The sequence below is a fragment of the Micromys minutus genome (assembly GCF_963924665.1).
Source record: "Micromys minutus genome assembly, chromosome: 25".
Classification (NCBI taxonomy): Eukaryota; Metazoa; Chordata; class Mammalia; order Rodentia; family Muridae; genus Micromys; species Micromys minutus.
In genome coordinates this window covers 2,794,348-2,815,126 of record NC_137960.1, presented here as the reverse complement: position 1 = coordinate 2,815,126, position 20,779 = coordinate 2,794,348, and the positions used below count along the sequence as shown (strand labels likewise).

Below are 20,779 nucleotides of genomic sequence, written 5' to 3'. Positions count from 1 at the left end.
GTCGGTGGGGCTGGAGAGATGGCTCAGCAGTTAAGAGCACTGACTGCTCTTCCAGAGGCCCTGAGTTCAAATTCCAGCAACCACATGGTGGCTCACAACCATCTGTAGTGGGATCGGATGCCCTCTCCTGGTGTATCTGCAGACAGCTAGTATACTCATATAAAATAAATGATTTTTTAAAAATGTTGTCCAGTGGTGGTGTATGCCTTTCATCCCATCACTAGGGAGGCAGAGGCAAGTAAATTTCTGTGAGTTCAAGACCAGCCTGGTCTACAGTGCAAGTTCCAGGACAGCAGGGTTACACAGAGAAACCCTGTCTTGAACCACCCCCTTCCCAAATCTTTTTTTTTTTTTTTTTTTTTTTAAATTACCAGTGTCCCAACACGGTAGTGAGTCGTGCCTGTAATTCTTGGAATGGTTGGAACCCATCTTAGGCTATATATGAGCCAAGAAATAAAAATGTAGGGGCTGGTGAGATGGCTCATCGGCTGCTTTTTTTGAGTTCATTTTCAGCAACCAAATGTCCATGAACATGTACAACGGAATGATGCCCTCTTCTGGCATTCGGGTGTACATGCAGCAAAGCACTGATTCAATAACCTTTTTTTTTTTTTTTTTTTAATGGAGAGCAAAAGCTGAGGTGCAAATTCAGATTTTTCTGTCTGTGGAGGCACTATGAGTCCTCTGGGGTAGACTGGATCCAAACAAGAGTACAGAATCCCTAAAGCCGTAGGACTGTAGGCGACCAAAGAGCCGACCTCGGCTGCAGCATCTCCAGGGTCTTTACCCAACCTTGGTGTTTAGGCTGCCTGTTTCTTTCTTTTTTTTTTTTTTTTTCCTTTTCTTTGGTTTAGTAGTTTATCCAACCGTCGTCACATACACGATTCTCTACCCGGGACAGTCAGAAACACAATTCCTCTTCGTTCTTTTCGCATTTGTCAGAGCGATCCAGTCAGGCACTGCAGAAGACGACTACGTCCGTCAGGACCCCCGGCCTGCGCGGGTATAAATAGCGGAGGCGGGCGCCGCACGTTCTCTTTGTTCGCCTGCCCGTGTGTTCCTGTGATGTCTTCTGCTCCCTCCCACCGATGTCTGCGGGTCCGTGGACTCCGGAGGGCAGGGCACGGGTCGGCCTCGTGCGGCAGGTATCCCGGGGTCCCGTGGGGAGGGCTCTGCGGCGTGGGGCCGGGTGTGATGACCCAAATTCGCAGACTAGAGTTTCTGATGTCCCCGTGACGCCACCTTTTGTAACTGACCCAGCCCGGGGTTGGGGGCTGCTCGCCGGAGTCTCACGGATCTGGGCTCACTCGGCAAATTTCTTCCAGGCTCCTGGCCCTCGCCAGCAGGACTCCGAAGAGCAATGGTAAGAGGATGGTTCAGGTGCTGGGCTGCTTGAGGAGGGGCTGGCATCGGGGAAAGGACAGTAATGATGATTTCTGGTGACTCTGAGTGTCTCGCTGACGCCATCACCGCAGCGCGCTGACCGTCCCCGGGTCCAAAACCTACAGTAGCGTTGGCCTTGGATTTCACGGCCAGGAATTCTTAATGTACTTCTGTGTCTTTCTGTTAGGGGCTTGAAGATGCACGCTGGCTGCCTGTGCTTGAATAACGGTTAGTATTTGGATCCAAAGGCCTTAGGTACATTTAGGACGGTTTTAGAAGGTTCCTTGGGCCTGGCATGCTTGGTGGGGTTTCTTTCTTTCTTTTTTTTTTTTTTTGAAAGGGAGGGGTTTGAGACAAGGTTACACCATGTAGTTCTGGTTTCTCTGTTACGGGCCTTAACAATTTCATCCCAGGGGTGCTTTTGGTCTTTTGTAATTGTCCAAAGCCTAAATAGTAAAGCCACCACCGGTCACCACATCCTGTGTTTATCTCTCAGGCTAACATTCCTTGGATGCTGCTCTTGGTTCAGGTCTCCCGAAATTGAGAATGATGATTTCACAGACTAGAGTCTCTGACACTGCCCTTGATGTCAGCTATAAATCTGACTCATTTGGGGGAACCTGAGTACTTTTCTTTCTTGAGAGGGAACCCCGGTGTTCCAGTGCTGTATCCGTCAAGGTACATACCCTGATCCTGGTTCTCATGGTCTCCATCTTAATTAATTCCCCAGGATGAAGTCTGAAGGTTGCATGGAGGCCCAGTCCCTCACCTAGGTGGGATTCCTAGAGCGAGTAGGATGTGACATCTCATTGTCTGAGAGCAGGCCCTGTATCCTGCCCACCGTGACGGTGAGTGTTGGGATTGGCTCACTTTCAGTGTAATACAGAGCATGACTGCTGAAGGCCTGGGGAAGGTTTGTCGGCTTTGTCTTATGAGTAAGATGCTAGTCACAGGAGTTAGCAGGCACAGTGAATTCTAATCACATTCCAGTTATAATGCTGGTCTTGTTAGAATATCCTGATTTTAGAAAGGAAGCACATAACATGTTTCCTGTGTGGTCCTAAAATACAATCTTCTGAATTTTCAGGGCTTTACTGCTATTCACTGACAAGTTGGACCTTTCTACCGTTGCCAGGTGACCGTGTGAGACTGCAGGCCGAGTGCTGGCTGGGCCCAGACTAAGCCTGACCCTCTCTTGAACATGAGTATAAGACAATGTAGTACCTGCTTGTCTTGCCTAAAGTTTATCTTTTATATTTCTCAATTGTACATGTGTAGTTTTCTGCTTCTAATAAAATACTTGAAAAGCACTTAGTCTATCTGGTGTCACTTTGTGGGGTAGTGTGAAAAAAAGGCCAGGGGTGTCTTCCCCATCTTCCTGCTGTGCACATCAAGCACCAGGAGCCAGTTTAGTGGAGGTTCTTTACATACCTGTTAGGCAGACAATTATAGCCCAAGTTAACGTCTGCATCAGAGACCTTCCTGCTAGGAACAAGTGAGCTGCTCTGCAGATGATAAAGGGCAGCATCATGTCCCCTGGGAAATAAACCCTCTGGAGGCCCCACCAGTAAACATCCCAGGTGTGCCTACCTGGTGAGTATTTTGCACAGGCCAAAGACCTCCGGCTTCTAGGAAAATTGGGGTGTGGTGGTTCAAGAAGGCAGAGCATGCCAGAGGCTAGCCACATGGCACCTAACTGCAACCTACCACTTGGGGAGATGGAGGCGGGAAGACCAGATTGGTAATGTCACTGCTGCATAGAGGGTTCCCCAAGAATCTGAGCACTTGTCTTGGAAAAAAGATTTAAAAGCTCTGAGTAACTCAATGGTGACTCACAACCATTGAGTTAAAAAGGATGGTGAGGGGCTGGAGAGATGGCTCTGTTTAGAGCTCCGACTGCTCCTCCAGAGGCCCTGAGTTCAAGTCCCAGCAACCACATGGTGGCTCACAACCATCTGTAATGGGAACTCTTGTCCTCACCTGGTGAGTGAAGATAGATACAGTGGACTTTAAATGATGTGGGAAAGATTTGTAGGGACTGAAAGGGGTATGAGTAATTCTAATTAATTATACAGGTAATATGTGTGCGTATGAAACCTAAACTGGAGTTTTTGTGTGCAGCAGACCCAGCAGTGGTAGGCACACCTTTAATCCCAGCTCTTGGGGACAGGTAGGTGTTTGAGACCAACCTCTAAATGGTGTGCAACTCAGTTAAGTTTGAGGACAGCCTGAACTGTGAACTCTTGATTCAGAACGGGCTCAGTGTCCACCAGGCATGGTGATGTGTGCCTGTAGGGCAGCATTTGGGAAGTGGAGGCAGAGTTCAGGTTGTCCCTCAGGTAAACAGTTTGAGGCCAGCATGGGGCACAAGATACCCCTATCTCAAAAAAAAAAAAAAAAAAACATTTAACCTTTTCTGGACACAGCAGAGCGGCTGCACACCTCATGCACAGAATAGACATGTTTCAGGCCGGATTTAGACACTGGTGTTAACAAAGGGGATCTATTTCTTGCACAGCCCTGGAACATTTGCAGACTCCCTCTAGCAGGAAAGCCTGTTTTCTCATTTTCCATTCTCCTTCATCACCGGATTGGCTTCTCTTTGAAGCTGTTCCATCTCTAACTGGCGAGATGGGAGATGCAGTCTGCCAGCCACACCTTCACCAAGCCTAGTGGCTTGAGTTGGATCACCAGAACCCACTTGGACATCTGGCTGCCACACACACAGGGGTGCACATACATACTAAATAAAACTTAAAATCATTCAGCTTTAAAAGGATGTTTCAGCTGACTGAGGAGGCACACACAGGGCTGCATGGAGAGACCCGGTCTCAAAACAAGAAAAAGACAAAAAACAGGAAAAAAACCGTTTTTTATGTGTATGGACGATTTGTCTGCATGTGGACATGTGGATGCAAATCCTGTAGAGGCCAGAAGATGGCGTTAGATCCCCTGGAACTGGATTAATAGACCATAGAAGTGCAGATAAAACCTGGGTCATGTGGAAGAAGAGCCCATGCATGCATGCTTTGTTTGTTCCTTAGTTCGTTCGTTCATTCATTCATTCATTCATTCATTCATTCATGTATGCAGGATCTCACCCTGTAGGCTGGCTGGTCTGAAAAGAACTGTTTAACAAGACTGGCCTTGAACTCAGATCTCTGCCTCTAAAGGTTTTTCAAACTGCACCCTGCCAAGACTTTGAACTTCTTACTCTATGAGTGTGTATACTGTATATAATCACTTATAATACTTGAGTGGGGTTACGTATCTTGGGGATAGGGATGATTTAAGATTCTGGAAGTGCCAGATGGTGGCGGCACACGCCTTTAATCCCAACACTCAGGAAACAGGCTGGTGGATCTCTGAGTTCTACAGTGTTCTACAGAGTGAGTTCCAGGGCAGCCAGGGCTACACAGGAACCCTATCTTAAAAAACAAAACAAAACAAAAGAAAAAAAAAAAAAAAGCAAGCTAAAACAAACAAAAACATATTTAAAGGTAACCTTGTATTTAGGTACAAGTAACAATCTGCCCAGAGTCACTCACAAAGTCTATTCAGTACCCCACCTGCCTTTCCCTAACCATTGGCATCTCCTCCTAAATGGTCAGTCATTCCTGCAAGTGGTCAACTGTTCATTTATCCAAAGGTCTTGTTTTCTTCCTTCCATGGTCCAAACTCAAACTGCCCCCACCCCGCGTGATCAGGCCTCCTTCCTGGCGCCAGTCCAGGTTCAAGGCATAAGCCTGAACCATGGTCAGGGTAAGAGTCACATGGGGCTTGGTCTGTAGCTCATTTGACAGAGTACTTGCCTGACGTGTGCAGTCCTGGGACCACGAATGCCTGTAATTTCAGCACTTGGGAGGAACAGATGGGAAGACCAGAAGTCCAAGGTCATCTTCAGCTTTGGAGCTTTAGTGCTGAGTCATGTAAGAGTTTCCCAGCTGATCGCTCCAGACCCTGAAGGCACGTTCCCAGCCAGGGCTGTACCATTTTTATTAAGTTATTTTATGTAGATATGTGTCTGGCACCATGCTCATGCCTAGGGCTTGCAGAACCCAGCAGAAGGTGATGGCCTCGGAGACAGGAGAATAGCCGTGGTGGGGAGAAGTGAGGAGGGCTGCAGCTGACCAGAGAGTCCCCGCATGAGACAAGGATTTTAACGCCCACTCTGGTCAGGATCTAGAGACACAAAACCCTGCCGAGCAGCTGCAGTGTTAACCACAGCCGAGAACTGAGGGATCTAAGCTTTAGGTCTACACCGGAACAGTACAGGACTATGGCCTTCTGCAGAGGCCTGCTTGGGGACTTGGCACCGGAGAGCCTCACTCACTCACACTCCACCCACCTTCTTCTGTCCAGCTCTCAGGATTTCCATCTGTGTGGAGCAAAAGGCCAGATCTAGCTGCTCCAAACAGCAGCACCAGGGGACAAGCCTTCTAATTAGTAATGGCCCCTGGATAAAAGGTATAAGAGAAAAAGAGGCCTGAGAAGCTGAAGTAGAACTTGAGATCTCATGCAGTGTCTCTGAACATGACCTAAAATCCCCCAAAAGATAAACATCACAAGACTAAAGATATGAGGTTATATGGGACCAGGTCCCACGTATATATAGGAGATGATCTCAAAAGAGTGCATAAGAGGGCTTGGGGACTTGGTGGTTAGTCTTGTGGCGGTCAACTTGACCACATCTGGAATTAGCTGAAACACAGTGACTTTCTGATTTCCCAATACCTACAGTCACCAAAGCCCCTGCTGGAAGCCTGGGAAACCCCAGAAGCCCAAGGTGTGAAGTATTTTACAAGTTTAAGGAGGCAAACACATTTGATTATCCTGATTCACCAAATGTGAGAGGTGATAGATTTGGTGACTATATGTAACAGTTTTTGGCAGGTGGTGATGGCGGCGGCGGCACTCACCTTTAATCTCAGCCTTTGGGAAGCAGAGGCAGCCAGACCTCTGAGTTCAAGACCAGCCTGGTCTACAGCATGAATTCCAGGAAGGTCAGAACTGCACAGAGAAACCCTGTCTCAAAAAAAAAAACAAAACAAAAATGTCAGTTGTCGGCTTCTAACATGTCTGGATAAACCAACAAAGGGAAAGAATATGCCCTATGAGAAAATTAACCAACTGAGATAATTGTGGTTTCGTTCCTGGATTTCTTTTCTTTTTTTCTTTCTTTATTTTATTTTATTTTATTTTATTTTTTGATTTTGTTTGTTTGGTGGGAAGGTTTGATTTGGGTTGTTTTTTAACTTTATTTATTTAATGTATGAGTGCATATACATTCACCTGCCTGAAGAGGGCATCAGATCACCCTATAGACTGATGGTTGTGAGTCACCATGTGGTTGCTGGGAATTGAACTCAGACCTCTGGAAGAGCAGCCAGTGCTCTAACCACTGAGCCATCTCTCCAGCCCTTGTTTTGTTTTTTAAGACAGCTTTTCTCTGCGTAGCCTTGACTGTCCTGGAACTCACTCTGTAGACCAGGCTCGGCTGGAACTCGGAGATCTGCCTGCTTCTGTCTCCTGAGTGCTGGGTTTAAAAGTGTGAGCCACTGCCCGGCTCTTTCCAGGACTTGTCTATCTTGTTATGTAACATCAATTAAGAGAATATCAGTGGTCATCATATTTAAGTTGTCCTTCTAATGTGTTTGTGGTTGCACAGTAGATAATTATATTAGGTACATATGCAGTTATATGTGGGGTAGTTGAGTTATGTTAGGCACAATTATGATCTTCTCACCGTTTCATTTGGAAATTAAGCATGACATAGGGAAATAAGATTGTGTGTCAAGTTGACAAGGGGTGGCTTTTGATGGCTAACCCTAGAACTAATTAAAGTTCAAGCAGCTGCTATACCAATGAGGGAATTTTTTCTTTTCCTTTTCTTTCTTTATTTACTTAGTATGAGTACACTGTCGCTGTCTTCAGACACACCAGAAGAGGGCATCAGATCCCATTACAGATTGTTGTGAACCACCATGTAGTTGCTGGGACTTGAACTCAGGACCTCTGGGAGAACAGTCAGTGCTCTAACTACTGAGCAATCTCTCCAGCCCAAGGGGCTTTTTTCTTAATGAAATCATTTGAAGTGGAAACACCCAGTTTAATTCAGATCTTCTGAGGTGGGGAGACCCACCTTTGGTCTGGGCCACACCTTCTGCTGGCCGTACATAGAGAAAGAAGCTTCCTTCCTTGCCTGCTTGCTCTCTGCTCCAGCCAGTCCATTCCTTTGCTGGCTTTAGAGTATATTTCCTTGGGATTCTGACTTATTCTGAAGGCCAGCTGAGGCATCCAGCCTGTGGACAGAATGAACAACAACTGGATTCTTGAACTTTCTGTTGGTAGACAGCTGTTGTTGCACTATAGGAACCACACCTGTAAGCCATTCTAATACATCCCGTAAACACACACACACACACACAGATGTAGCTCAATTAGTAGACTTGATTACTGAATATGCACAAAGTCCTAGGTGATCCCAAGCCCTGCACAAAACCAGGAGTGGTCACACAAGCCTGTGATCCCTGTTCTCAGGAGTTGGAACCAGAAGGATCAGAAGTTCAAGGTCATCAAGGCCTGGGCTACATCAGACTTTTCTCAAGGCCCCAACCTCCCTTTAAAGTTTTATTTATTTATTATATATAAGTACACTGTAACTGTCTTCAGACACATCAGAAGAGGGCATCAGATCTCATTACATTGTGAGCCACCAGGTGATTGCTGAGAATTGAACTCAGGACCTCTGGAATAGCAGTCAGTGCTCTTAAACCACTGAGCCACCTCTCCAGGCCTCAAGCCCCCTGTCTTAGTGAGGGTTTCTATTCCTGCAGAAACATCATGACCAAGAAGCAAGTTGGGGAGGAAGGGGTTTATTCAGCTTACACTTCCACATCTTTGTTAATCACCAAAGGAAGTCAGGACTGGAACCCAAGCATGTCAGGAAGCAGGAGCTGATGCAGAGGCCATGGAGGGATGTCACTTACTGGCTTGCTTCCCCTGGCTTGCTCAGCCTGCTTTCTTATAGAACCCAGGTCTACCAGCCCAGGGATGGCACCACCCACAATGGGCTGGGCCTCCCCCCTTGATCACTAGTTGAGAAAATGCCTTACAGCTGGATCTCATGGAGGCGTTTCCCCAACTGAGGCTCCTTTCTCTGTGATAACTCCAGCTTGTGTCAAGTTCACACAAAACCAACCAGTACACCTCCTTTTAAAAAACAAACATTGGAAAGAAGAATATGGGTAGCCAATGGTCAGGTCAGGAAGCACGTTCCATGGGAAAATCTTCTCGCAGCCCTTCCAGACCTGAGGACAAATGTAAACCCCACTTTCTTTTCCTGTGGCTCTGGCCATCTCTGATCTCTCACTTCAGTTGGCCGGTAATTACCTGTCTGCCTTTCACTCTTAGCAGATCTCCATTTAGCTGGTTCTACCGAGTCACCTTCCCTGTTCCTGGTTAGACCTGTGCTCTGCACATACATCCTCAGAGGCTCATTCTGACGCCAGGGAGGCTGGGCGGGCTTTGTCACCTGACTTACCTGCCAGGCTGTTCCAGGCACTGAGCAGGAAGCCAGTCAGAGCTTTACTGTCAATGTTGAGAAAAGTTTACGATTCCCGGCAGAGGTCATGACAGCATGCCTCGGTCTGAGGCCACCATTGAACTTCGAGTGTGTGGTCTTTGAGTCATTTCATTTGGGTTGTGAAGATACCCTGGTGCCAAAACAATAAAGCCGGTTTGGATGTTGTTTGTGATGCTGTGGCTCTGCACAGTCCTTTGGTAAAAAAATTTTTTAAAGATTTATTTATTTAATAAGTATATTGTCACTATTTTCAGACACACCAGAAGAGGGCATCAGATCCCACCATGTGGTTGCTGGGATTTGAACTCAGGACCTCTAGGAAGAGCAGTCAGTGCTCTTAACCTCTGAGCCACCTCTTCAGCCCTTTGTGGTCCAAGCAAACTTGAGCTGCTGATTCCCGGCGTGGGCTTCACACACATCTTCACGCTTTCTATGTCTGACTTGTGTTCATTTTTATATATTTGTTTTTTATGCGTATGCTTGTGTGCTATGTCTCTTTAAGTGCACCACACAAGTATGGTGCCCTTGGAGGCCAGAAGAGGGAGCCCGATGCCCCGGGAAGGGACTGGCAGGTGGTTGTGAGCATAGTGATGCGGTGATGGGAGGGACCCAGGGTCTCAGCAAGAGCAGCTGCGGCTCAGCTGAGGCTTGGTGAGCCGCTCTCCAGCCCCTCAGAGGCACCATGTCCACAGATTCCTGAGCCTCTGCCTCTGTTTTCAGAGTACCGGCATTTCGGGCATTTGCCACCATTCCCTGCTTAAACACAGCTTTGGCTGGTGATTCTCAAAGGGCTGCTCTCTTGAAAAACAACTGTTTTGAGCCGAGCCAGAGAACAACGCTCTGGGGAATCCTGTCTCGGGGGTGCTGGCTAGCAGGCACAATAAAAGATGAGTTTACAGTTAGGAAACTCATACTATTGTCAGGTATGGTGGGCCCCACCGGTAACCTCTGTGCTTGGGAGACTGAGGCAGGAGAATCATCTTTATTTAAGGCTAGCCTGGGCTATATGGTAAGTTCGACACCAGCCAGGGTTATAAAAGACCTTTTCTTAAAGGATGATCTGATGCCTCTGACCTCCACGGGCACCTGAATTCACTTCCACACACCCATCTCACACACACACACATAATCTAAGAAATAAAATGTCTTTTAAAATTGCTATCAGGAGACAGGGGTGTGGCTTATGTGGGAGATCCTGGGCTCAATTCCCGGCAGTGGGGGTTGGGAGGAATAAGAAAGTGACTAGAAATCCTAGAATATAAATATGCACACGGGGGAGTGGCTCAGAAGACTACACACCTAGCTGAGGAGCTACTTGTAACCGAAGGGCACTAGGGTATGGAGAATCAGGTCTACAATGTGTGTGTGTGTGTGTGTGTGTGTTCATATGGGCACTTGTAGAAGTCAGAGGACAAATTAGTAGTCAGATCTCTTTTCCCACCATGAGGGTCTTGGGGCTTGAACTCAGGTGATAGCTGTAGAGGCAAATGCCTTTTCCAGCTGAGGAATCTCACCTACCCAAAAGGTGTTGCCTCTGGTATCAAGTAGATGGGACCTCAAACACGGGTGTCTGGGTACACTGACTGGTCTCATTGGTTTACCAAAAGGGGGTAGCTGAGAAGATGGTTAAGTGGCTAAGAGCACTGGCTGCTCTTCCAGAGGACACAGGTTCCATTCCACTACCATCTCTCAATCTGAAGGGGGTCCCATTCCCCTCTTCTGAACTCAGAGGACACCAGGCATGCACATTAAAAGGAGAAGATGTTGGGGAGGGGACCCAGCTGAGTTAGATCAGGCTGTAGAGGGCAACAAACTAAATTGTATCCATGTGTGAAATTCTCAAAGAATGAATGAAAAATGGTATATTTAAAATAAGTGCACAGGGGAGAGATTAGCCGGAAGGCTGACTGGATGCCACATTAATGACTTGGGAAGGAAATTATCCTAAAAATCATTAAGAGAAGCATCAAGTCTGAAGTTGTGCCAAGTCACAGCTTGTTGGGAGCTGTTCCGGCCATACAGGTTTATCACAATGCTGTCACCACAACAGGCACAGTCTTTAATCTCTGCCCAGGGAGGCCAGACCAGACCTTCCCTCACTCTGACTGGCCAATGAGGTCCCTGCCTCCCACAGGGACCTTTTTATTGCTGTGCTATTTCCTGAAGAACAAGGAAAGGAATTGTTCCCAGTTTGTCCAAAGTGCATGCTGACTCTTAATGTGTTAGATGTCATTGTCCCTGGTCAGGTGACCCTCAAGTGGAAGTAAGCACATTCTAGAATGCCTATTGCCTATAATTAAACCATTAAAACCTAAAAATATGCCCGGGATGGAGATATTTGCCAACACTGCCCAGTTAAACCGCAGGAGGAGACACACTGGGTGAACGGGCTCCACGGGGCCTTGTGATGGTGGATGCTGGGCTGGAAGCATCTTCCAGAAGGACCACACAGGGAACCCTTGCTCTGGTTTGATTTTTTTTTTTTTTTTTTTTTTTTTTTTTTTTGGAGAGGACTAAACAACTTCAATAAAAAGAAGACTTTAAACATTTTTCAAGCGTTGATGTTAGATCCAGGGCCTTGAGCATAGGTCTGCCACTGACCACGCCCCAACCTAGCCCCCTTTTTAAAAATTTATGTATTTATCTCATAGATATATAAAGACACTGTCACTGTCTTCAGACACACCAGGAGAGGGCGTCAGATCCCATTACAGATGGTTGTGAGCCACCATGTGGTTGCTGAGATTTGAACTCAGGACCTCTGGGAGAACAGTCAGTGCTCTTAACTGCTGAGCCAAGCCTGAAGGACAGTACTATACCCAGCTATCCAAGAGGCCTGTAAACAAAAGGCTAGCTTGGGCTACAGAGTGTGCTCAAAACTTGGGAAACTTACCTAGATCGAGTCTCAAAAAAGATGCAAAGGGACTTGAGGTTAATCAGTAACACAGTGTGGGCCCTGTTTAATCTTCAGAATGGGGCAGCGTCCGGGAGGGGATGGTACTCCCTGTGGGTAGGAGATTGGACCAGGAGCTAAGGTTTTAGGTTTAGATCTTATCTAAACTCTTTCACCAGAAGAAGGAAGGGGGAGGGATGTTAACAACTAATCTCAAATAAAAGTGAAGACAGCACCTGCCTAGTTAATTATACTCCCTTTCTGGAAAATTCACACCCTCTTCAGCTGCCTTGCGCCTCTCCTATTCATGTTCCTTACTACTGAGTCATCTGCTCAGCTTCTGCTGACCTGTCCCCCAATCCCCCCACCCCACCCCACTTTCTCAACCTCTGCCCTTCCTGCACACTGCCCAAGTCAAGGCCCAGGCCATTTCTCCTAATCTCACTGGCCAAATGCCTTGGGGAAATCCAGATGTGCTGAAGTGCTGGCCTCTGACTCTGGTTTCAGCACAGTGGAGGGGGACTGGGGCTAACCTTGACACTGCATCATCAGAGACCCATTCTTGGACCGGGACAGTAACTGCTGCACACTGTGGTACTTCCCCCTCTGCCTCCAATTGCTGGGGCAGCTCAGCATATCACCCAGCTTGCTCGCTGGAGGCCACACTGCTACTCAGTATCTTTTACCGGGCTCTCCATTTGGACTGGATGCTCTAAACTCAACAGACTTGAAACTAAGTCTGAAGCTGCCACACTGCTAGGCTCTTTGCTTGCAGTCACAGGAAATGTGACTTCTATCCTCCATCTCAGACAGGTGTGGACTTCCTTTAGAACTTACTAGATATTTAGCCTTTCCCTTACACCCAGAACAGAGGTGAAGAACAGTTTACCCAGGGAAGATCAGTGATGCAGCGATTGACTAGCATGTCTGTGGCCTCTGCTTCCTTCCCAAGGAAATGAAAAACCAAGATGTTTACCCAGCACAGGTGCTGTTTTGTTTTTTAAAATCTTTTGTATCTATATGGTTTTTTTGTTTGCTTGTATCTATATGTAACACCAGAGTGCCCAGAGACCAGAAGATGGTGCCTTCATAGGCATGGTATCAATCTCTGCTGTGTGTGCACCTCTGCCTGTATGCTTACCTGTGTGTGTGTGTGTAAGCATGCTTGCATGTATCTGTTTGTGTGAGCATGCTTTCCTGTGTATATGTATGTGTGAGCATGCTTGCCTCTTCGTGTGTATATGTGTGAGCATGCTTGGATGTATGTGTGTGAGAGCGTTTGTGGGCAAGTGTGTGAATGAGTGTGCACATGCATAAATGTGAGCATACATGAATGGATGTGTGTGCACACGAATGCACACATAAGAGTGCAAGTGCTTGCTTACTCATGTGCATGTGTTTGACCATTCTTTGTTGTATTTTTTAAATTATCATATTTGTAGGAGTACATTGTAGCTGTCTTCAGACACACCAGAAGAGGCATCAGATCTTATTACAGATGGTTGGGAGCCACCATGTGGTAGCTGGGGATTGAATTCGGAACCATTAGAAAAGCAGTCAGCACTTTTAACTGCTGAGCCATCCCTCTAGCCCAAGTTTGACCATTCTGTCTGTCTGTCTGTCTTTCTATTAACTGGCCTGGAACTTGCTCTGTACACAAAGCTGGCCTCAGGTTTTCATGATCCTACTCCCTCTGCCTCTTCTGCCTGCCGGAGTTTCAGGCAGGCACTCCACTGGCTTCCACCACCTCTTTATAGTCAGTTTTACATTTACTTGTTTATTCGTTTGTGGGGGTGGTGGCACGCTGTGGCATGTTTGGTGGTCATAGGACACCCTGCTGGAGCCAGTTCTCTCCTTCCACCCTGTGGGCTCAGAGCTTCGAACTCAGGTCGTCGGCCTTGATGGTGAGTCCCGGCTGGGCGTCTTGCTATCGTCTTCCACTGCTGGGCCAGGCCTGTGATCTTAGCTCAAAGGGCTGAGCTGGAACATTGCATGAGTCCCAGGCTACGGAATAAGGCCTGGGTCAAAAACTCAAAAGCAAAGGACTGGCAGGCAGGTGTGCAGTTTTTGGTGGTGATAGTCATGGGGCTGGTGTCCCAACTGCTGTCGTCATGGCCTCCGTTCTTTCTTGTTCAGTGATCTGTTTAGTGACCACAACCAGCCCAGAACTGGGCATTGGACCTGGGCCTCATGCATGCTAAGCAAGCACTGTACTGAGTTAACCCTTCAGCCCTTTAGGTGTCTTACGGACAAGTGTGTTTCCTCATTCCCTCTCTCAGCCTCCGCAGACCAGTGAAAGGGCCTCTGTATTTATCCCATGGGGCAACACTGTGGTTTACTGACTAGGGCAACGAGTTACATCAACTGACTCGGAACTGCTCATTTAAGGGAGTGTGAGCCCACACAGCCTGTGGTTCCTGTGTGGGCCACGCGCCAGTTAACCAACAGCCCAGAGGAGGGAAGGCTCTCTTTTTCTTAAAGTCTTAACTTTTGTTTCAGATTTATTTTAGTTTTATGTGTATAAATGTTTTACCTGCATGTATGTCTGTATGTGTCTGGTGCCCACAGAGGTCAGAAGGCATCAGATTCTCTGGAACTGAAGTCACACATGGTTGTGGGTGCTAGGAGTCAAACCCAGATTCTCCCCAACAGGAATAACTGTTCTTAACTGCTGAGCTATCTCTCCATCCAAGGAAAACTCACTTGCTCTCTCCCCAACTGAAGAATTTCAGGTAATACATGAGTAAGACATGAGGGAAAAGGAGTAAAGTCCACTCATCTGCAACTGTAGCAGACAATGCATCCAGGATGGGCTGGTTGCTTGGGAGGGTTATTAGCCAATCTTACCAAGATGGCTGGGGCACCTCCACCCTGTCTCTACCCAGAGGGACGAGCAGGTGGTGTGAGCATGGGAGAGCAGTGGGCAGCACATGGAAAACATGGGGTACCCCTACTCTCCCAAAGAGGGATCTGAATCCAGACACACCTTCAGAGGTGAAGGGAGATGTTAGATGGCTCCATCAAAGGCCATCCCATCTAGATGGTACAAAAATCAAGCGACCTACTGAACAAAGGCAAGGCCACCACAGATTAGAAGAGCGGCAAGAAATCAGCCATCAGAGCTGGGAGCTGGTGGTGCTTGTCTTTAATCCCAGCCCTTGGGAGACAGAGGTGGGCAGATCTCTGAGTTCAAGGCCAGCCTGGTCTACAGAGTGAGTTTCAAGACAGCCAGGGATACACAGAGAAACCTGTCTTGATAAAATACAAACCAGCAAACCCTAAAAGAGTCAGGAACAGATTTTCTCGGGTCCTGATTTTTGCTTTTGTTTTATTTTATGTGTATGAATATCAGTCCCCTTGCATTGTTGTGCACATGCGCCTGATGCTTGTGGAGTCCGGAAGGTGTCAGGTCCCCTGGGACTGGGGTCACAGATGCAGCTATCCATGCTGTTTCCCCAAGTCGAGAGCATAAGGCCTGTCCTCAGCATGAGGGAAAAAATGGAAAAAGAAGAAAACATGGTACCATCAAATCTGCAGCTAAACGTGGGCGGGGCCGTGCAGAACTTTGAGTCTGAAGCACTGGAGGCCGAGTGCATTCCAGGCTAGCCTGGGCTACGGTGTGAGGCCTTGATTCAAACCACAAATAAACAATCATTTGTGGATGCTGGCCTGTCTTGGTGGGTTATACTAACAGTCTTAGTTCTGAGGCAGGAGGATATCAGGAACTGAAGACCAAGCTGGGCAGTATAGTAAGATCCACCTTCAAACAAACAAACAAACAAACAGAAACTAACCTAAACTGAATGTGTGAATGTTTGAAGACACAGGGGTCACTTTTCTTCCTTTTGCGTTTTGAAAATGTCTATTAGCCGTGTGTGGTGGCACATTTCTGTATCCTAGCCCTTGGGAGGCTGAGGCAGGAGGATGGACATTTGGAGGCTAGCCTGGGCTATGTAGTGGGTTCAGTTCACTTTAAGATACATGGCAGGACTTTTGCTAAAAATGAAGTGACTGAGTCAACATGTCTAAACAGTTTTTAAGGAAACCTGAACATTGTATTTGTGTGTGTGCCAGTGTGTGAATATGTTCCAGTGTGTGTGTGTATATACGTGTGTGCCAGCGTGTGTGTGCACTGCATACATGCACATGCATGCACTGACTGAGGCCTTGTGCAGGCTGAAGTGCTCAGCACTGTACCACCAAGCCCTAGCACACAGTACAAACTCTGGATAAAATGCACAGAATCCCTCATTGCTGACTTCCGATGGACTGAACCCAGAGTCTTGGGCATTCCGAGCACTCGCTCTGCCTATGAGCTACCCTGCCATGCCAGCAAGTACGTGCCAGCGGCCATCTTGGCTCTGTCCACATGGAGAAGGGCTGTGCTCTCCCTACACAGCTGTTTCCGATTTCCTATACCACCCCATCTTAGAAATATAAACTATCATAAACACCCCCCCCCCCACTCTTTGACACTTGGGAACGATGGAATCGGCCGGGTTGTTTCCCAAAATACCACATCAGTTCTTCGAACTGCCTTCCTGTCTCTCCAGTGTCCATGAGGCGATCCGGAAAGTGTGTGCGGGCACTACCAGAGACGCCAACAAAGGTATTTTTCTGCATTAAAAATTTTAAGTTACAAATATTTCGATTCATAAATAATCAGGGGTGCACACGTATGTGTGCTTCTCCTTGCATTGAAAGGACACTCTGCCCTGGGGACTTTCGGCAATGACATCTAGTATTGGTCACCATACCCTAGGACACGGGCCTTCCCAGTTCCCTGAGTTCAGACCTGTTCACCTCTCCAGGGGAGCCCTTCCCCCACCCTGTCCCAGAAAGGGACAGCTTCGTTGTCCTGGAAGAGAATGGACAAGGGCCATCCCCAACATTCTGGAAAAAAAGTGCTCCTGGTGAGGGAGGGACTTCCTGTCGGGAGAGGAAGCTGGGCGTTAAGTAATAACGGAGTGACTTCCCTGTCGAAGAGGAGTTGCAGGAGGGTAGAGCTCCGAGGAAGAGCTGTGTCCCAGGCACCCTCTGCAGGGTCCCGGGAGCTGCGAGGTCAGGACCTGGTGTCCGTGGGCGCCGGGCTCAGAGCGTGCCGTAGACGCTGATTTTGACCATGGAGATGCTCTCCGTGTACCGGTTCAGTCCTTTCTCGTACAGAACGAACAGCTGGGGGGGCTGCTTCTTGCCATCGGTGCCGTTTTCCAGGGCTGTCAGGGATGAGTAGCCGCTGGGTCCCGGCCACACTTGGACCCTCTCCTTCTGCCAGGATGTACCATTGCTGAAGCTCCAGCGCAGGGTCAGGTTCACGCCTAGGAGAGCAATAGTTAGAGGGAGGCGGGTCTCTGCTCTGTCCGGACGCCCTCCACCCACTCCACCCTCAGGCACTCACGGAACTCAGGGTGAGCCGGATTGGAGAAGAAGACGATGCCGGAGCTGGTGGCTAGCGCTCCTGCAGCTACCACTGGGTCCACGAGCTCAGGGTCGAAGGTCACATCCCGGGGCCTGAGGGTGTCGCAGGCGTCGTAGCTGCGGAGGACGATCCTGCAGCGGCAGTGGTAGTTATTCTGGTTCCGGGCGTTGATGATGACCGAGCCGTCTGGAAGCTCGTAGGGCTGTGGGGGGAAGAGAACAGGAGAACCCGGGGAGGCTGAGGTCTCTGTGACATGGCCCTCTGGGGAAGGCGGTGGTGTGGGCGGTACGGTCGGTGGACTCCTGACCTGGCACTCGTCGGGGTTGAAGTCGTGATCGTGTTTGGGCTGGCCGAAGGGAATGCCGCTCACTCCGGTCCCGTAGCGCCAGGAGGCACCGTGGTCATCACTGAGAAGGCAGAAGACCCCGTCTCGCTCCAGCGTCCCGTGCCCACACACGATGAGCCGGCCCTTCTGAGGCTCGCGCTGTTTCTGTAAGAGCGTGGGTGTCACAGAGGTGCTGCTGTGGGGCTGGTACCCTTTCCTTCTCCCCACAGGCGCTGCCCAAATTAAGAAGCTTTTCCAAGCCAGGCCTGTAATCCCAGCTACTCAGGAGGCTGAGGACAGCCTGGGCTACAGAGTCACTTCAAGGCTAGCCTGGGGAACTTAGACTCTGCCTCAAAACAAAAAGTATAGTAAAAGGGCCGAGAGTACAGGCGAGCTCTGTGGGAGAGTTCTTGCTGAGCGCACACAAAGCTCTCGGTTAATGACACTCATTAAAAAAAGTAGAAAAGAAAAAAAATTCTCTCTAAATTCGAAGTATTTTTTATTTGAGTAATAACGAAGCCCATGTTGGCCTCCAACTCACTATAATAGCCAAGGCTGACTATTTGGCTCCCAGTCCTTCTGAGGCTGGAACTGTAGGGATGCTTTTTCCCCTCCTAAAGACAGGGTTTCTCTGTGTAGCATGGAACACTCTGTAGACCAGGCTTGCCCTTGCCCCGAGGGCTGGAAATGTCTCCTATTTCAATATTATCTTCTCCATCCTCCTCCCCTTTTCTGAGATTGTCCCTCTCTTTGTAGCCTGACTTTGAACTTACAATGTAGCCCAGGCTAGCCTTTAACTCAGAGATTTTCTTGCCTTGGAATTTTTGTTGTTTGTTGTTGTTTGTAAATAAATTGTTGTTTAGCATATAAGAAATGGGCTTCACCATGACACGTTCACACATTGTATTCACATGCTTGGTTCTCGAACCCCCTCCTCCTGGAAGTCCCCCAGGACATGCAGAATGCACCACTGGACAAGTGCACAAATGTCCACCTAGCCTTAGGAACTTCGGGCTAACCTGAGCTCATGGACCCTGCTGGGTACTGGGCATTGTGCTATAGGTATGTGTCTGCCCAGTGGCACCAATTCTACCCTGCACGGCAAAGGACAGAATGTCCACAGGCAGTCTCCATGTGAGCAGCCCATGGTAGTGCAGATGGAAACATCCAGAACCTCCTTCCAAGGTATCTCACTTAGGAAAAAAATCTGATTTTCCAGATCTTGCCCTCTTCCTATCCTCAGGGTGAGACCTGAATGCCAGAGCCGGGTCCGGGGGCAAACATCTCTGTGCCAATGTCCACGGAGAGATTCCGGGGTGGGCTCCAGGAAATGCCGTCGTCCTTACTCCAAACCAACATGGTAGAGGCCACCTGGCAGTTGACTTTGTGAGCACAGAGGGTATAGATAAGGAACACCACCCCTGTGTCTCCATCGTTCACCACGGCCCCCAGGTTCAGCCCGTCGGAGGCCTCCCCGTCGTCCACGATGAAGGCTGTAGAAGACCACGTGCTCCCTAGAAGAAGAAAAAGGGCAGAGAGAAATTTGTTCCGTTTGTTGTTTACTTCCTGCCTCTCCCCGGGGACCTCAATGTGGGCACTAGAACCATGTTTCTTCTTTCTCTGACATTATTTCCTGCTTATTCCTGCGGCGACATAATTCACATTTTCAATACCTTGGTGGCCACAGTTGTTCTCCGGACAGCTTTCCCCCTCTTTTTTCCCTAACTCGTTAGGGACTCGGGCCTCAAAGTTCTATCTCTGGGCGGTTGGATGGTGAAGGGACCCCCCCCCAGCTCCCTACCCCAGCCACCCAGACAATCCAGCACCCGCTCTTGCCACCCGGGCACCTTTGTACCCTGGTCCGTGGACCTCCTCATGGCGATGAACTTGGCCCCCTCATCCGATGCAGACTTTTTCCTGGCCTCAGCGAAGGCCAGGAGCGTGCCCCGAGGGGTGGCCGTGATGAGCGGGATGCGAAAAGTGTCCACGGAGCCTATCTGCTTCCCGCTCACCCACAGCAGCTGCTCCATGGTCACCAGCGGCTGCACCTGCGCAGAAGGACACCTCAATGCACACGAGCTTGACGAGGTTTAAGGTACCGAAGACCGATAGGTACCGGCTCCAGCCCGGATTCCCGGAGAGGGGGCAATGGGGAGCCTGAGCAGGGGTGAGGAGTGTCCTAGAACAGAGGTGGGAGTTCGGAGCAGAGTATGGGCCGAACCTATAGGCTTCTGAGCAAGGAGAGGCTGCGAGGGGAAAAGGAACCCTCAGGGATGGGGAGGACCCCATAATGAGCCAGGGGCCCAAGGAAGAAAAGGGGTTGGGAGAGGATGGGGGGCAGGAGTGCCGCGCGGAGGGGTGGCCAGGCCGGGCAGTGGCCGTCTCTGCAGGTGCAGCAGGACTCACCAGGCTGAAGTCATCCTTTGCACTGGCCTCGCATTCCGCCGCCCACACCAGGAGCAGGAGGATCGCTGCGAGCCCCTGAGCCCGACGGCCCGCCCAGCAGCTCAGCGGTCCCCCGGGTCTGCTCGGCTCTGCCCCCACCATCGCTTCCCGCGATCCTTGCCCACGAACTGGTCACCGGTGGCAAGCCGTCAGCTGACCTCCGCCCTTTAAAAGCGCGCACGTCACTCCGAACCCTCCCCTTGGGGGGCCGCGGCCGCTCGGCGGCGACTCCAGCTGTCGGACATCAGCATGTGACCCAGAGGCGGCCCCAGTCTGTGTGAGCCTTTTGACTGGCTCTGACACCGGGGACGCGACGAAGGGGCGGAGCACGTTTTAAAGCAACCGGCGCTGCTACGTAAGGCACCAACCCCTTGTGGAAGAGACAGAGTAGGGATGGCATGTGACTCAGTAGAGTGCCTTCCTAGTTTGTATGAAGTCCTGGGTTCGGTCCCAAGTCAGGTGTGATGGTGTAATTACACCTGTAATCCCAACACTCAGGAGATGCAGGCAGGAGGATCAGAAATTGAATGTGTAGAGTTTCAAGGCTAGAGTAGGCTAGGGGACACACACACACTCATGCACACGCACATACACATACCACAGAAGTGGACACACAAGTTCACACCAGCCTCTCAAAGCTGTCTTGCCAGGTGAGGCTGACAGGGCGTCCTGCACACCCAGCTTTGAGCTCTGTAGTCACACCCAGTCCGTTTCTGGTTCTGGGTGGAT

At 49.2% G+C, this 20,779-nt stretch overlaps 1 protein-coding gene and 1 long non-coding RNA gene across 2 annotated transcripts; one reads left to right on the top strand and one right to left on the bottom strand.

Annotated features, from left to right (window-relative positions):
- Window positions 1–1,045: 1,045 nt before the first annotated feature.
- LOC308436887 lies at window positions 1,046–2,647 on the top strand. Its single transcript, XR_013975539.1, has 5 exons — window positions 1,046–1,145; window positions 1,326–1,363; window positions 1,571–1,611; window positions 2,114–2,231; window positions 2,471–2,647. It is a non-coding gene; the product is annotated as an uncharacterized lncRNA (long non-coding RNA).
- A 13,692-nt stretch (window positions 2,648–16,339) lies between these two features.
- NEU1 (neuraminidase 1) lies at window positions 16,340–20,275 on the bottom strand. Its single transcript, XM_080937757.1, has 6 exons — window positions 20,012–20,275; window positions 19,461–19,653; window positions 18,857–19,119; window positions 17,588–17,770; window positions 17,260–17,482; window positions 16,340–17,179 (listed from the first exon to the last, which is right to left on the bottom strand). Exons 1-6 carry the CDS (start codon window positions 20,150–20,152, stop codon window positions 16,953–16,955), a joined length of 1,230 nt encoding a protein of 409 aa, XP_080793883.1. The 5' UTR covers window positions 20,153–20,275; the 3' UTR covers window positions 16,340–16,952.
- Window positions 20,276–20,779: the final 504 nt, after the last annotated feature.

What these genes read in the sequence shown, in the direction of transcription:
- NEU1 (XM_080937757.1), bottom strand. Translation starts at nt 20,152, where the DNA reads ATGGTGGGGGCAGAGCCGAGCAGACCCGGGGGACCGCTGAGCTGCTGG. An exon ending in CAAAGGATGACTTCAGCCTG is followed by an intron (nt 19,654 to 20,011) that starts GTGAGTCCTGCT and finishes CCTTCTGCGCAG; the next exon opens with GTGCAGCCGCTGGTGACCAT. An exon ending in GAGGAGGTCCACGGACCAGG is followed by an intron (nt 19,120 to 19,460) that starts GTACAAAGGTGC and finishes TTCTTCTTCTAG; the next exon opens with GGAGCACGTGGTCTTCTACA.